The 15852-nt window shown below is 40.4% G+C and overlaps 2 protein-coding genes and 1 pseudogene across 3 annotated transcripts; 2 read left to right on the top strand and 1 right to left on the bottom strand.

Annotated features, from left to right (window-relative positions):
- The first annotated feature begins 334 nt into the window (after positions 1–334).
- mrpl32 (mitochondrial ribosomal protein L32) lies at positions 335–2279 on the top strand. Its single transcript, XM_084557133.1, has 3 exons — positions 335–504; positions 665–867; positions 1699–2279. Exons 1-3 carry the CDS (start codon positions 408–410, stop codon positions 1948–1950), a joined length of 552 nt encoding a protein of 183 aa, XP_084413259.1. The 5' UTR covers positions 335–407; the 3' UTR covers positions 1951–2279.
- A 2158-nt stretch (positions 2280–4437) lies between these two features.
- Positions 4438–5625, top strand: LOC311497036 (uncharacterized protein; the record flags this gene model as incomplete). Its single annotated transcript, XM_084557136.1, has 2 exons — positions 4438–4571; positions 5286–5625. The coding sequence occupies 2 exons, from the start codon at positions 4438–4440 to the stop codon at positions 5623–5625; spliced, it is 474 nt and encodes a 157-aa protein (XP_084413262.1).
- An 826-nt stretch (positions 5626–6451) lies between these two features.
- Positions 6452–14552, bottom strand: LOC311497025 (coiled-coil domain-containing protein 127-like; annotated as a pseudogene). The gene is made up of 4 exons (XR_014699974.1): positions 14500–14552; positions 11538–11675; positions 8098–8363; positions 6452–7922 (listed from the first exon to the last, which is right to left on the bottom strand). The product of XR_014699974.1 is annotated as a coiled-coil domain-containing protein 127-like (transcript).
- Between the last annotated feature and the right edge of the window lie 1300 nt (positions 14553–15852).

Genomic DNA, 15852 nt, shown 5'->3' with positions numbered 1-15852 from the left:
CATCCACTTATGGGAGTATACCGCCACCTATGTATGTATGTATGTATGTATGTATGATAGATAGATAGCTAGATAGCTAGATAGATAGATAGATAGATAGATAGATAGATAGATAGATAGATAGATAGATAGATAGATAGATAGATAGATATAGTAATATAATCAAGGTACTGAATGACGAAAGAAACGATAACTGATAGTTACAGTAAATTAAAGAGTCGTGCTTGGTTTGGTTGGGTGCAGTTCACAATGTCCACCGCTAGATGACAGTAAGGCGCCAAATGCAGTCATCTCTGTTGGAAATTAAACGGACGAAAAAAAAAATTGTCGTCGCTGCTTAATGACGTAAAGAGACATAGTGACCGTGAGCTGTTTGACATGTTGTGAGAAGCGTGCAGGCGATAAAAATGATGAATTTAGCCCCTTTAATACAGAGCCTCAGATGCTCTTTGTTAAATATCGAAAGCAGACTCCTGCAGGCGGCCGGAATAGACAGACAACTGGGTGAGTTTAACAATTGGAGCTACGTTAGCTAGCGCTAATCCTGCTAATAAACTCTGTCCCTGACTGGGTCACATAACACATATTGAACTGTCAGTAACTTTTGCATCCAGCTTTGTTTTCTTCGTATCTTCTCTAAATAACATTTCCCTGTTGTGTTCAGCTCCAGCTCTGGCGTTGAATGGCCCCAGCCTCCTGCCTCAGCTTGACCAGGAGGATCAGCAGCAGAAGGAGGATGAGGAGAGTCCAGAACAGCCCCCTGGCCTCCTAGACAGCATTATGTGGATGGCTGCACCCAAGAAGAGACGCACTATAGAGATCAACCGCACCAGAAGGAGAGCTGTTGAAAAGCTAATTAAAGTCAAGGTATGGTTGAAAGACCTTAGGTCCCCTTAAAGGCAATATCTACCTGTGATCTGCACAGGTATGGATGCTGAAAACAAACCGCATTAAGCGTGTGGCTTACAAAGCTTGGGAAATAACACGGAATTCAATTAATTTTTTTTGACACTGCACCGTGGACAGTTTTCATAGAGACCAGCTCTTCACTAGAAAGCTATAGTAGAGATTGTTCAAATTCTGTACCACAGTATAATGTTTTTTGAATAAAATTGAAGAGACTGTTTATTTTTAAACTCAGTTGAACCATCGTCAAATCCCAATGCAACAGTGGTTTAGCTCAAACATTTTTTGAGTTAATTTATGCGAAGCAGTGTGAAATCCCAGAAGTTACTGGGAACAGTGTGGAACAGTTTCTATATAAACTTGTGTGTAATCTGTGTCTAATCTGTCCAGCAAAGTGCAAAAAAAAAATTACTAATTTGGAAAAGAGCTCCCCTAAATTCGCAGCATAAAAGATTTGAAAAATGACAGAAGGACTCGTATTGTACTTTTCAAATGCTGTATAAGTGGTCATTTAATAACCCTTTTAGTTTTATTATCTGTACCTATTATCTGGGAAATTGCAGATATTTCGTTTTCTGTGAAGACATAATATATTTAAACTGAGCCATGAAACAATAATGTTAATATCTTTTGACCTCTTCACCTCACCTTTTTAAAAAAAAAAATTTGTTGGTGTATACAAGTGACATTAGCCAGTAGGTCACAAGAAACTGCAGTTCACAAATGCCAAAAATGTGTCACTAGAAATTTAAAAATCCACAGTAATTTACTTTCTCTGTCTCCCTCTCTCAGACCAACATTGAGCCTTGTCTGGAGTGTGGCCACTTGAAGCAGAAACACGTCTTGTGTGGCTTCTGTTACGCCAAGGTGTGCAGGGAGACGTCTCAGATTCGTCAGCAGATCAAAGCGATGGAAGGTGGACCACTGAGGGCGCCGTCTGTGGAGACTGTCGTCCTGTATGAGGGCGAAACGCCTGGTCAGCAAGACAAAGACAAGAGGACAGTGGAGAGGCCAAGGAAGAGACCTGCCTGGTTCATCTATTAACACTGAGTTATTAAGACTGACCTATGTGAAACATACTGTACGCTTAGCGTGACATGCAGTAAATGAAAGATGTGTCAGTTTTGTTTATAATGTGCGACTTAACTGCTACCACGAACCTTGATAAATGACTAAACATCCGGTATACATTTTCTCTTTTCTCTGTAAACATAGTGTATCATTAATGTGTGAATGAGTCTTTGACGTTGTTGACATCATGGCTTATTTTTTGTAAGTGTTTCAACTGATTGGCATCTTCAAAGCCAAGTCTGTCAGATTTCTTATGAAGAGAATAAAAATGCGTAATATTTCAATGTTTGACATGAACTTTGTACAGTTTTAGCAGCATTGTGGGTAAACATCTCAAACTTATATTAATCAGTGTAAGGTCAAACATGACCTACATGGTGATTAAGAATACGAGCAGCTTCTAAAACCTGATGAAGAATACAACTTCTATTACCATCTGCATAATTTTGATTCATTGAGTCATTTCCACCATTAAAACAGATGGAAACTAGATACAAATCTGATTAGTGGCTAAATTAAATTTCACTTTATAAAACAAATAAAACTTAAACAATTTGAACAAATAAATGGTTGCAGAATTGCATGTGGAGGAAAACTAAATGCCATTTCAGAACCGGATTAGGTGTTTGTTTGTTTATTTGCATTACTGTTGCCACGGCAACACCTGTTGGTCATCGTTCAGCATCAGTCTGAAGTCATGTAATACTGGCGTTTCTGTTGCTGGAACAGACTGTCTTCGCTGGGATGAGTCCAGCGTAGCTTTCACAGGCTCAGTCACACCGTGATCCGTCCTCTGATTCAGTTTCACCCTCGCAGTTTGACGAAACCGAAGTTCGCCAATGTCCGACTGAGAGAATCATCAGTGTTGGAATAACACAATTTAGTTTCATGCCTTCCAGGCATTGATACAGGGGGGAAGAACGTTTCATCAAATCAAGGGGCCTTGTAACTAGGTATAAATATGTAAGTTTACATACATTTTTCAGTGGTTAACGAAACAAGGCTGTTAAATCAGCAGAATTATTAATATATTTAAATAAAAGATAAACCATAAATACAAATTACAAACCATGCAATGTCACTGAAAATCAAGTAGTTCTAGTTCAGCTCTTATTCTGTTTGGATCAGAAGAAGAGTCCACCAGCTTGGCACATCTTGACATGGGAATATTTTCCCACTCAAAAATGTGATAGATCTGTCAGACTGTGAATTCACTCTAAGTCCTCTTCCAAAACTTTACTATTTTATTGCTTTATTTCCTTTATTCGTCACGGGGAAATTCTTTCTCTACACTGAAACAACTGATTCTTTAACACAGCTGTGTGTGTGTCTGTGTGTTTGTTAGGTGTTAGAGGCTTACTCAAGGCACCTCGTCCATGGACGTGGGAAGATGCACAAAAAACACCCAGTTTAAAAGGTCTGTGCTTTCTTATGCAGTCAAGTTATTCTACATTATTTGTATTTTGTACTTTTTCAGTGTCACTGTAATAAGTAATATGATGCAAAAGAATTACATGTGATATGTGCTATATTGTTCATTGCAATTTGTGATTTTTAAAAGAAATGTGCAAACATTCAGATATGATTCGTCTTTTTTAATTTTATTTAATATTTTATGAATTTAACAGGTGTGTTATTTCAATCAGGGTCATATACCTGCTTCTCCACCTTCCTTTACAAGTTGAGCTCTTGAGAGCCTGTCAATACTCAGTGCCCATCACTCATCTTAACTATGAAACCATGGCTGACTTAGCTTTGGATTAACGAGTTGCTTTTAAGCTGTCAGCGATACAGACAGCTTCAGCTGTTTCCTTCCTGCAACATGCAAACTATGTGAGAGACACTTGAGGAGAGGAAGGATAGACTGTCTGACCAAATGGGTTGATCACTGGATTCATCTCATTTAGGCGGATTAGTCATTTCATATTTGTGCCATAACACACACACACACGGGCACATTTACCTCTGCTTACCTATAGTCTTGCACCTGCTCAAATACAGACCAGTACAACAATAAATGCCCTAGTAATGGCTGTATGGTTTTAGGCTAAATGGTGATTTCTCCAGTTTTATACTCTCAAATGTTTCACTAAATAAACTCAGTGGGGTTCTTGCTCATCTTTCATTCGGACTAAATCCGGTTGGCTCATGTCATGGAAACATCCAACGTTCCCTTTCAGATGAAAACCAACCATCAGGGTGTCTGAAGTGAGGACATTCGCTGCATTCACAACAATGTGACACAGAGGAGTAAAAATAGAAACAAGACTGGATATTTAAGACTTTGCCCAACACACACACACACACATCACAGACTCCTTGATACATACAGACACACACACTGAGGGTGACACATGATTTGGTAGCTTGTTGTGTCTTTTTCCCATGAGTTTTATTTAAAGGGTGATTTTTTTGGCAGTTAGACAGTTATTAACATTAAGTTAGTGAGACGATCACACCATGCACTGTGTGAGCAGAGGAGGCTGCTACCTGGTGAACTCCTTCTGTGAACTCCAGGAGGACAACCAGTGGAAGAAAGAGAGCTACCAGGCCTGCTGGCTGAGCCTGGTCCTCGAAACAAGACCTCAGTACAAGTAGGTGGTTCAAATTGTCGTAGTCACTGTAGCACAAATAACTAGAATAAAATGCAGTGGGACGGAGGGTAGAGAACAACAGAGCAGCCCTGGTGTTTTGACTGTAAACACATCACGTGGAGATGCTGTATTTTAGTTTTAGTCTGTTTTCTGGCCAGTGGAACTTCGTAGACTCATCCTGATCAGTGATTTTTGTGACAGCTAAAGGAACACACCTGTGATATGTGGCAGCAGTGAAGAAGTATTTAAATATGAGATCATCACTCTGCTTTCACACACTTGTACTTGAGTATTTCCATTGTTGTGTACTTTTATTTAACTACATTTATAAGATGGAAATATTTTACTTTCTGCTCGATCACATTTAAATGACGCCTTGAGTTTCCAACCTCAGTGTAGAGTGTCTTATGGTTCACATTTCAGATGTCATGTTAGGTTGATTTTTCCTCAAATGAGATTCTAACATACCGTCCTGTCTGTACATAAAACTGTATATAAAGCAGTAAATATTGGTTCCACTTTCACCAGCTACCACGACGACACGCTGCTCACACACTGATGTCTCAGTATATAGTGTCTAATAATGTCATATATAATATATAGCAGTCAGGAGGGCCAGACCATTTACTTTAATGCCATTTAAAGCTAAAGTATTTTTACTTTATCCAGGGTTGTCTCTTTTACTTGAGGATCTGAACACTTGATGTCTTCCAGGCTGACACTATCAGAGACAGACAGCATTCGTAGAGAGAGTTACAAGCAGCAACAGGTGGTCCACTTCCTGGTAGAAAGGAGCCCCAGCCAGACACTGGTGCTGGGCAGCAACAATGGAGTCCTGACAAAGCACCAGCTACCGTCCTTCAACACCACTAGGGACCTACGTCGCACCTCGGGTTACAATGCACAGGTCGTCGTACCAGGGGAGGAGCACAACGGAGCAGATAGAGAGGAAATAACTCAGGACCTCATCAAGCCAGTGAGAGTGAACTTCAGAGCCTCCAGTCTGATGTCCCCTCCAGGAGAAGTGTCTCATCGGGTGCAGAGGAGGGAGTGAAGCAAGATGGTGGAGGGGGGTTTCTGACTGCTGTTCAAAAAATATTACCTAAAGCTATGTTACTTTTGTAGTTTATATACGTACTTATAAAAGTAAAATATAAAATAATAAGTTGTGTTACTTTTTTGAATGTAAAGATACACCGATCAGGCATAACATTATGACGGGAGAAGTAAATAACATTGACCGTCTTGTGACAATACAATAGACACACACACAAAAACGGTTTAAGAACAACTCAAAAAAACATGAAGAACAGCACAAAGTGTTGACCTGGCCTCCAAGTTCACTAGATCCCAAACTGATCAAGTATCTGTGGCCTGATCCACAGAGGCCCCTCCCCTCAACGCATAGGACCCAAAGGCCCCCACTAACAACATTTTGTTGCCAGACACCACAGGACACCCTCAGAAGGCCCATGTCCATTCTCTGATGAGTCACAACTGTTTTGGAGGCACAAGGGAGACCCACACAGTATTAGGAAGGTGGTCATAATGTTATGCCTGATTGGTGTATGTTGCGTTTTGGGTGCTGAGATTGATTTCTGTGTCTAATAAAGCTCAGTTAAGTACTGTATGGTAGTTTGTATATTCAATGTTTACTGGATGAAACATATCAGTTGTGTTTATATATTCCTGTTTATTCTCTTACCATATGTATCATGAGCCTCCACATAGCTGCTGCATTAAAAATATTTTTCAGCAACAACAACAACTCTGCAGAGGAACTCCAAGTAAACCCCTGTAAGTGTTTTTTTTATAAATACAGCACTTCTTTTTGTCTCTAAGAAAAAAATAATCACAGAAAACTTTAAAATTAAGTTCTTAAATTTATTCAGATGATTGCACACACAGATAATGTTCAGTGTCATTTACAATGTTTTCATTGACTTACCTATTCACGGAGATAAAAACAAAAACATACAGCACAGAGAGACCCGAGTGTAAAAATAGATATTCCACAGGTATAATGATTTCCTTGCAGGCGCGTTAGTGTGTGAATTCAAATAGATTTGTTGTTGTTGCTATTTTTGTTGAAAGATGTACCAAGTACCAAGCACTACTTTGCATACATGCTCCTTGCATACATACAAGTCCTATCTCCCTGATAGTTATGAGGCTCCTGTGAACCAGCAACGAGAAACAAATTACACTATTCTATAAGTTTTACTTTAGCATAAACTGGCACAGATGAAGGAAACTGCATGGTTGGTAAAAAAATAAATACAAATAGAAAGAAGTCGTCCCACAAATGCCTGTCAACATGTGTATAAAACAGATTCCGCAAAATTTAACAACTTAAATTACTTTTTCGTGACAAATGTGATAGAGGTGTTGATTTGGATTGGTTTATTACATTTTAGTGAATTCCTGAAGAGAAACAGTGCTTTTCCAGAAAGGCTTATCAACACATGGGACAACAGTTCATGGGAGCCCCAATTTCATATCTGAGAAGAAGAAATAAAAAAATATCCCAGGCAATCACTCAACCAACATTAATTCATACCACAACTCACACTTGATTTCTCTATTGCATCCAATATGGATTTCACCTGAATCACCTTAGTGCTAAGTTTCACACTGTTAATTTAAAGCTTATAGGTCTTAATTGTGGCTTCTAAAATGAAGATAACGGTGCATGATCATAATGTTCAATCTTTTATAAATTCTGATCCTCATGCAAACGGAACTTGAATACTATCATGTTGAGATCACCTATTTGTGTTTGCATAACATCCCTTTCAAGTGAAGATAATTGCACAGTATAACAGACATTTTCCATTCCTGATCCGCATACTACCAACACTCTTCAAAGTCAAATGAAAACACAAGCTTGTGTTTGCTTTTTGTCACTTTGTGTCAGACTGGATTTTTTCTTCCTAATATGGCTTCCTCTGCTTTTTTGTGTTTCTGGGTAAGGATCTGCAGCTGCCAGTACTTGAGGTACACCCACATGAGGCTTCCGTTCTTCCTCTTGTCCACGTTTAGGATGTCTGCACAATAATTATCTTTCTCAAAGATATGGTTCAGGCCAGATTCAAGATCCAGTCCTGCCCCGAAGGGCTCTTTAACCACCTTAAGCAGCATGTTCTTCTCCATCTCCTTCCGGTGTACGCGAAACTGGGTGTAGGAGCAGTAGACATGCTGGCGCTCTACAAGCTGACCTTCAAGTTCCTTTAGAGCTGCTGTGGCTCGCTGGTACCAGCCGTTCTCTCGTTCCAAGGCCTGATGCAGCACAGCACTTGCAGCTCCAGACTTCACCAACCTTTTCTTCTCTTCGTCCAACGCATTTCGCTCCTTGTAGAAGATTACAGGTTGGGAAAGGAGTCAATGTATGAGGATGACAAGGAAAAGAATGGCAAAAAACAAGAAAGACTTCTGCTTAATAGCTTTGTTAGCCTTAAAGGCACTTAAGAAGGGCACTTAAGAAACCGAGAGTAGATGCAGGCAATAAAATGCTTAACAACTTTACCTGCTGTAACTGTTTCCGTTCTTCCATAAGCTGCTGGCTCTGTGAGGCCAGAGTCTGCTTGCAGCCTTTCACCCTCTGTCTCTCTTTCTCCAGCTCCACCTCCAGCGTAGCCACGGCCCTGCGCCTCTCTGCCAGTGTCTCGCGATAATGTGCCTCCATCTCGATTTTTATCATGGACACATCTTTGTTATACTGCGCTTTGACCTTCTGGATCTCCCTCTGAGTTTCCCTGGTCCAGATCCAATCTGACGGGACGACGGGATACACTGCAAAAAACGAAAATCTGTTCTAGTTTAAGGTGGCACAGTGGCGAGGTGGTTAGCACTGATGCCTCACAGCGAGAAGATCACCGGTTTGATTCCATGGGCCGACTGGGCCTTTCTGTGGGGAGCTTGCATGTTCTACCTGTGTCTACCTGGGTTCTCTCCGGGTAGTCCGGTTTCCTCCCACCATCCAAAGACATGCTGGTTAGGTTAATTGGTGATTCTAAATTGGCCGTAGGTGTGAGTGTGAATGGTTGTCTGTCTCTCTGGGTTAGCCCTGCAATGGACTGGCAACCTGTCCAGGGTGTACCCCCACCTCTCGCCCGATGACAGCTGGGATAGGCTCCAGCAGACCCCCGTGACCCTTAACAGGACCAAGCGGGTATAGAAGATGAATGAATGAATGAAATGTTCTAGTTTAATTGCTTTATATTCAGTATATTTATCTTGTCACACTAGTTTTGGGGTTTATTTACTCATTAAGGATGGTGATATTTGATGTTTCAAGAAAAATCATCTTGAGTTACCTAAGAATCCGCCGTCAGATCAGGCTGGCGAAAGCCAGACTAGTTTTAAGCAGATTTATCTTAAATTACTGTAGGAAAAGTCTGTAGCCATATCAACAGCTATGCCTTAAGCACATTTTACCTGTTTCTAGACTCACTGAAACTTGATTTAAGAATGGAGGCCAACTTACTAAGACAAAATGTAAGAATTAAGGGCACACAGAGAATGAGAGCCTTGCAAACTCTCCTGTGCACATAAACCTGCATCCAGATTGACCTCTTCTCCGTGTCTGACCCTCCTGCTTGCACTTTGGGCATTCTCAATACCATCAACAACCAGCCAGTTCATTACATAAAATTAATGTTTTGGTCTCTGTTTTAATCTCAAGCATTTGTACACAATAACACATCAGTGAGTTCATATTTTCTCAAAACATACATCTTGTCATTGAATAGTACAGTATGATACGCAGTGTAATGAGGCAATTTCTCTAAATCTATTAACTCTGTTGCCAGTGCAGCATTTGACACAGTAATTCTGTATGACAGTAAATCTCTGTTAAATCCAATGTATTGTAGGCTTGATAGTCACAACAAAATAGGAATGAATCAACAACAAAAATGGTTTTTACCAATAAAAAAACGGGCAGCCCATCATTTGAGCCTGTGACCATGAACATCTTCATACTTATGTATTTATTACCATTGAGTGAAATCCAATTTGTAATGATGATATGGTTGAAATTGTCAATATTTAAGAAATCTCAAGATTTTCAAGAAAGAACTTACATATTCTAAATTTGATACTTCTGATACAGAAGTCAGTTCTTTCTCATGAGCAAAAAATCTCATTTGATTAATTTTGAGTACTTTCTATAACTTTACTGTAGTATACAAGTGATTTACAAATATTCTTGTAGTTTAATTTTTTCAACTCCACAAATTGCACGAAAATTTTCCTTACGTCCATGTGTCATGTTAATATGATTTAGTACTGTACTTTCAGAGTATATGCAATGAATATAGAGCAATTGACACAGCACTACCCAGCCATCCTTCGTGATGTCAAATCTTTATGGGTTATGTGAGACGTTTCAGCAGGTGCTGTTTTGCGCATTAGACTGTTCCATATCAAAAAAAAAGGAGGGGGAACCACCGTTTTTGTTAGTCCAAGTATGTTTAAGATGAACGGCTTACCCAGTTTGAAACTTAGCCAATGTTAGTTTATGCTAACTAGTGCTAGCGCGTGCATTATTTTCTTGGTAATACCCTTTCCCCCAGAAAGCAAACAAGTTGATACCGTAAAATTGATTTTAAGAATATATTAGGAAGTTTTCCCTTGTTCCTCGCAGTCCTCTGCTGGTCATTATCATTTTGATCCGCTTAGATAATTGCCACGGTTTTTTGTGTCACCATACTTACTGTGTAACTACTCATATAACCGTCTCTAAATGAGGAAAACATGGAAGTGTTTGGTCGCTTCTAAATTCATCCCTGTTTGGGTCCCAATGAATGAATGGTGCTAAGCTAAGCGCTACTATAGTGCTACAGAGTGCTACAGAGCAATCAAGCGCAGCACTGAGGCACATATCAACACGTCAAAGTTGAGGAAGAACATAGTCGAATATAGGAAAACAGTGATGTGTTTTTAACTGGACATGTAGAGATTAAAGTCGACTTGATGCGTTATGCTGACATTAATATCGACATGTCACTATCACCCCCTACTCTACTCCCCAGTAGTTTACGCTACGAAATTCAGCCAAGCAATTGTAATTGCTGTTTTATCAGAATAAAGTTCAGTTTTGCATTCTGATCCTGTGCTTTTGACTAATTTTAGATTTAATGGATGCTAGGGACAGGATCATTTCTCTAAACAAGTCTTCCTTACATAAGAATTATCTACTTATTATGAGATTTTCAATGTACTTAAAACAAGAATCTTCATCTTGTTTTAATCCTCTCTCTGACTTACTTAGAGTAATTTTATCTTAACCTGGTTTGTACCTAAGCCATTATTTACTGAAAAAAATAAGAAATATCTTATAATTAGTCCAAAAATCTTAACAAGAATGCTCAAAACAAGTAGTCCAGGCTGATATTGAGATTTTGAGCAGTCTTATTTTCTGGATTTCTTTTTCTTGTTTCAAGAAATCTTAACAAGTGTGATTATCTTGCTGCACTGGCAGATAATTTTGCTTGTAAAAGGAACATTTTGCCCATTATTGGTTATTTTTTCTTATTTTTTAAAAGTCTTTTTTTCCAGTGTAGAGCAGTGAGAAGAATTTTAAGTGACAATGCCATGATTTCAGAGGAGCTATTGCAACCTTATTCCCTGCTCGCCGATCAGTTTTGAAAGAGGTGAAATGGTAACAGACAGAAAACATTCTTGTTAAACTAAACTGATGAAGGCAGTCTACTGTTTTCTTTAATGTCTACCTATTGTATTTGATATTCTAATGCCAGTAAAGATGTATAATATGTTTAGGCGTAAACGTGAGGCTGTGGAGTTATTTCACTAATGCGACACAGAAGGAGAAAAAACACCAATCAGACATAACGTGCAAATCTCAAACTCACAAGACAAGAACATGCATTCGATAGCATAAACACAAACGTGGCTCTCCTCTGTGACCTCATCCACATAAACACAGCTCCTTGTGTAACTTACGAAACACAGCTAGTCCCAGCATGGGGATCAGCAGAGCGTAGTTCCATTGGTTGCCATCGCCGGCCCCCACCCCTCTTCCCCTGGGGTCTGGCTGGACGTTCCGTCCAGGGAGGTCATTCAGGTTGTTCATGGGGTCCGCTGTCACACACACACACACACACACACACACACACACACACACACACACACACACACACACACACACACACACACACACACAGGGACAGGGCAAATTTTAAATATTACATTAAAATCCTGTTTGTATTTGCACTCTTTTTGTCTCTCATGCTTTCTGTAGATCTTTCACAAATGTCACTGTTAATATGAAAGTTAAAAAACAACAGGCAACGGTGTTCAACAAACGAGATAGAATACAGAATAAAAAAAACTGTGCTGAAATGACCACAATACTAACATTGAAAACTGATGAATGTCAGCAAGTCCAACATTTGCTGTTAATTTAAATTATATTTAGTCTTTTCTATTTTAATAACAAAAAAATATAACTGTTACACAAGCAGTGGCTTAACAAGTTAGGATCAAATGCATTCAGGGAAACATCAGTATTATTACACATTTCCAAGTTGTTTAGTATGCTTTTGTTAGGAGTAATGAGCTCAGCTTTCTTTCCTTCCTAAAAACACTTATTGAACTGGTTTTCTGGGAGATGTTGGTAGTTAAGCAGTGCACTAGGGGACCAGGGGCCTCATGTACGAAGGTTGCGTGCGTACAAAAACGCAAGTATTTTTAATAAAACTCTAATCTTTCAGTTCTCTGTGTTTTCTAGTAGTTCTTCTAGTTCGCTATTGCTGCTTTTAAGTTTAGTGTTCCCTTTTTTGGTTTGACTGGTTGTAAAGCATGTAGCAAAACATTATCACCCAATTCTGTGTTTCACCTTGTTAGTCAACTTCACTCCAACTCAGTACCACCAATTTTACACTTATTTATGGACTATATGGTAAACAGACCTCATTTACATAGCACCACCCAGTGGTGGGCAGCTCAAACTGGCATCACATGTGGGGAGAAATTGAATAAAATGTCGGTACGCACATGGACACTGATTCAAACGTTAATGTAAATGAAACCTCTGATATTACAATCCTTCTAGCTGACGTGACCCAGGCAGAACAAACGCCCAACTTACAGTAGCAGGTTAACAAGGAGTCCTGACCGCAGACTAGCAGACCGGTGTGCAATCAAGGTGGAGTGACAGCGGGGACGGCCAATCACACAAGAGACAGCAGAGCCAATCGAGGAGCTTGTGGGCGGGTCTAAACTAAGGGAAACAGGCTTCAGCTTGAGCGGCTGTTTTCCGCTTGGTCCTATGCTTGACGTTCCTCTGCTTACTATAGCGTAACATGGTTTTTGGACGGTAAAAAGGGCAAGGGACGAAAACGGCCTTTTGAAAAAGTGCAGGGGACATGTCCCCTGTGTCCCCCCCCCCCCACACACACACACACAAATTACGTCCGTGAAGCCGGTGAATACTCGTTGTGTGTGTTGAGGAGAGCGAAAAACAAAACGGAGATTTGTGCACAGATTGTTGAGAGCAGTTGGGTTGGCTGGTTAGCCGATAGCCATTTGTATGGTTGTGGCTAAAAGTTTGTCGTGAGTGCTCGGTGTGCAGCCTTGGTCTGTATCAGTCGGTGAAAACGGTTACCTGGGAACCTGCTTGTGTTTCAGCCGGTTGTCTGTTATGGGTGTAGGGCTATTTTGGTAGTTACCCTTGAGGTAATATTGGTGAGGGTCTGTCCCCTTTTGTTACCCTACTTTTGTTGAGCAGTTACTACTAAAAATGGCAAGCTTTAAGGCTGACGTGTTTTGTGCGAGTGACTTTGGATGCAGTGATTTGCGGAAACTTAAAAAGGAAGACTTGGTAGCAGTAGCCCAGCATTTTGAGGTAGATTTGGACCCAGAGACGAAAACGCTTTGCGTTACAGTTCTGCGTTTGTCTGATGCGACGCAGGAGAGAGAGAGGGAGTGGGAGCATCAGCTTGAGTTGACCAGGGAAAAAGCTATGAGGGAGAAACTCCTTCAGCTCGAGTTGGCAAAGATGGCAGAGAGCAAGAGCAGAAGCTGGAGCTAGGAAGATTAGCATTTGAGCAAGAGAAGCTTAAAGCGAACAACAAGGCCTTGCAATGTAAGCATGAAGCTCGCTTTGATATATCAAGCTGTCTAAGACTCATGCCAAAATTTAACCGAATTGATATGGGCTCTTTCTTTACGCCAATTGCCAAAGAATTGGACTGGCCAGAGGATAAGTGGTCATTGCTTGTCCAGAGTGTGCTTGAGGGTAAAGCCCAGGAAGCTTATGCCACGTTGGATGCCAACGATAGCAGAGACTATGATACCGTGAGGAAAATAGTTTTGGAAGCTTATGAGATGGTACCGAAAGCATACAGACAAATGTTTAGATCCCTGCAGCGAAAACCTGGTGAGGCTTTCCTCGACCTGGCTAGACAACAGGAAGTTATGTTTGACCGGTGGGTGGCAAGCACCAACACTCATACCTTTCAAGATTTGCGGCAGCTTATGCTGGTGGAGCAATTTAAAACCAGTGTACCCCGGCATGTGGAAGTACATCTAAATGAGATGGGTGCCACAGAATTAAAGAGGGCTGCTATGGCACCAGATTCATATGAGTTGACCCATCAAGACAAGCCTTGGAAAGGAAAGTTGGGCAGGCAGGAAACGGGGGCGGCTGTACTGGACAGGCCCGCAGAGGCCTTCCTTAAGGGAGCTACCACAGGATCCCTTTCCTGCTCTGATATCAGAGTCTCCCGAGAGAATTGGGAACAGGGTGACACCTCGGCCAAATCATTAGTGCTAGCTCACGTTTAGCTCAATGGCCCATGCTCGAATAGAGTATATAATAGAAACACAACAAGGGGAATAATAGCTTTGCAGTTCCGACGCCATGCCAGCGTACGTCTGTTAAAAATATGGAGCGGTGTCTCACCTTGAATGAAGTCCAGGTCACTTACGTTTGTTCCTGCACACCCAGATTATACAATTTCTACTCCTCAGCAAACCATCTAGACCGGTCGAGGGTAAAACGTGGAAAAGAATATTTGTGTCAATCCCTCTTTAGATGTTAAAATTACAGTTGTGGCTTATGAAGACGAATATATAAATAAAACACGTCGGTTACTGTTATAAATCCGCTGCTGTATATATTTTTTTGTTTATAATAATTCGGTGTGATATAAGTGACACCCCAATTTTTGCAGAGTGGTTTAGACCTGTGCTACAGAATATGAGATCATCCGCAGACCTACAGGACCGGTTCTTCATCTGATAACATGGCGAGTGTTCGTGCTGCGTCCCGTCTCCTATCCAAGAGGAAGTTGGCTTAAAGTAGTGAGTAGATACAGACTTATGTTCAAAGGGCGATTTTCTTGGCGGAGTTAGACAATTATTGACATGTAGGTAGTGAGATGATCACACCATGCACTGTGTGAGCAGAGGAGGCTGCTACCTGGTGAACTGTAAACCTTTGATGTAAATTTACAGTGAAATCTGAACAGTATTTTACAGCACTTTAAGAGAATTACATGTTTTACAGGATTATACTGTAAACTTTACTGTAAACAGCTGAGCATCATGGGAAGGTGAAAGGAAAGTGTGGGAATTAAAATTTGAAAATCTACTGACATAGCAAGACCTTTTTATTATCTGGCAAAAGGTTGTTTTTGCAGCTTGCATTTTATTTTTGTTGATTTTAACTTTGGTGCAAGTCTGCCAGCCAGTCTCTATCACCACGAAGGCAGTCACAGGACAACATGCTCAGCCTTTTGTCACAGATGTCCGGAGCCGTCTGACGTCCTCTACTGAGTAAGTTAACATTAATTCACCACTTTTTTTCTGACTTAGGAGGAGGATTTAAGGATTTCTCCGGTTGAATTTTCTGCCATCTATAACAGTGTTAGAACAAAGCTGTTGAAAAGTTTCGTTTTTGCAAGCTAGCTAAAATTAGAACGTCAGCATTTTGTCTCAGTTTATATCAACATTAAAACAAGACTGTTGCTTTTGCTGGAAGATAACGTAGTAACGTAGCAAGTTTAACCTATAGTGCTTTGTGTGCCTGTTTCTACGTGGATAAAAAGCGCCACGAAAAGTTTCTATTTGCAATGTGTTAGCTAATCAGCATTGTGTATCGGTTTACATTAACGAACACTGATGATTTTGCTGGTAGATATTTTAACTACTAATTTAGAAAGGTAGTAAGTCTAACTTAGTCGTTTGTGTTTTATTTACAGTTCTGACTGTTACCTATTAGTACAACTGTTGTACTCCTCCTACGACAACTTCA

The sequence above is a fragment of the Chelon labrosus genome (assembly GCF_963514085.1).
Source record: "Chelon labrosus genome assembly, chromosome: 12".
NCBI lineage: Eukaryota > Metazoa > Chordata > Actinopteri > Mugiliformes > Mugilidae > Chelon > Chelon labrosus.
This window is presented reverse-complemented; position numbering and strand designations above follow the sequence as displayed.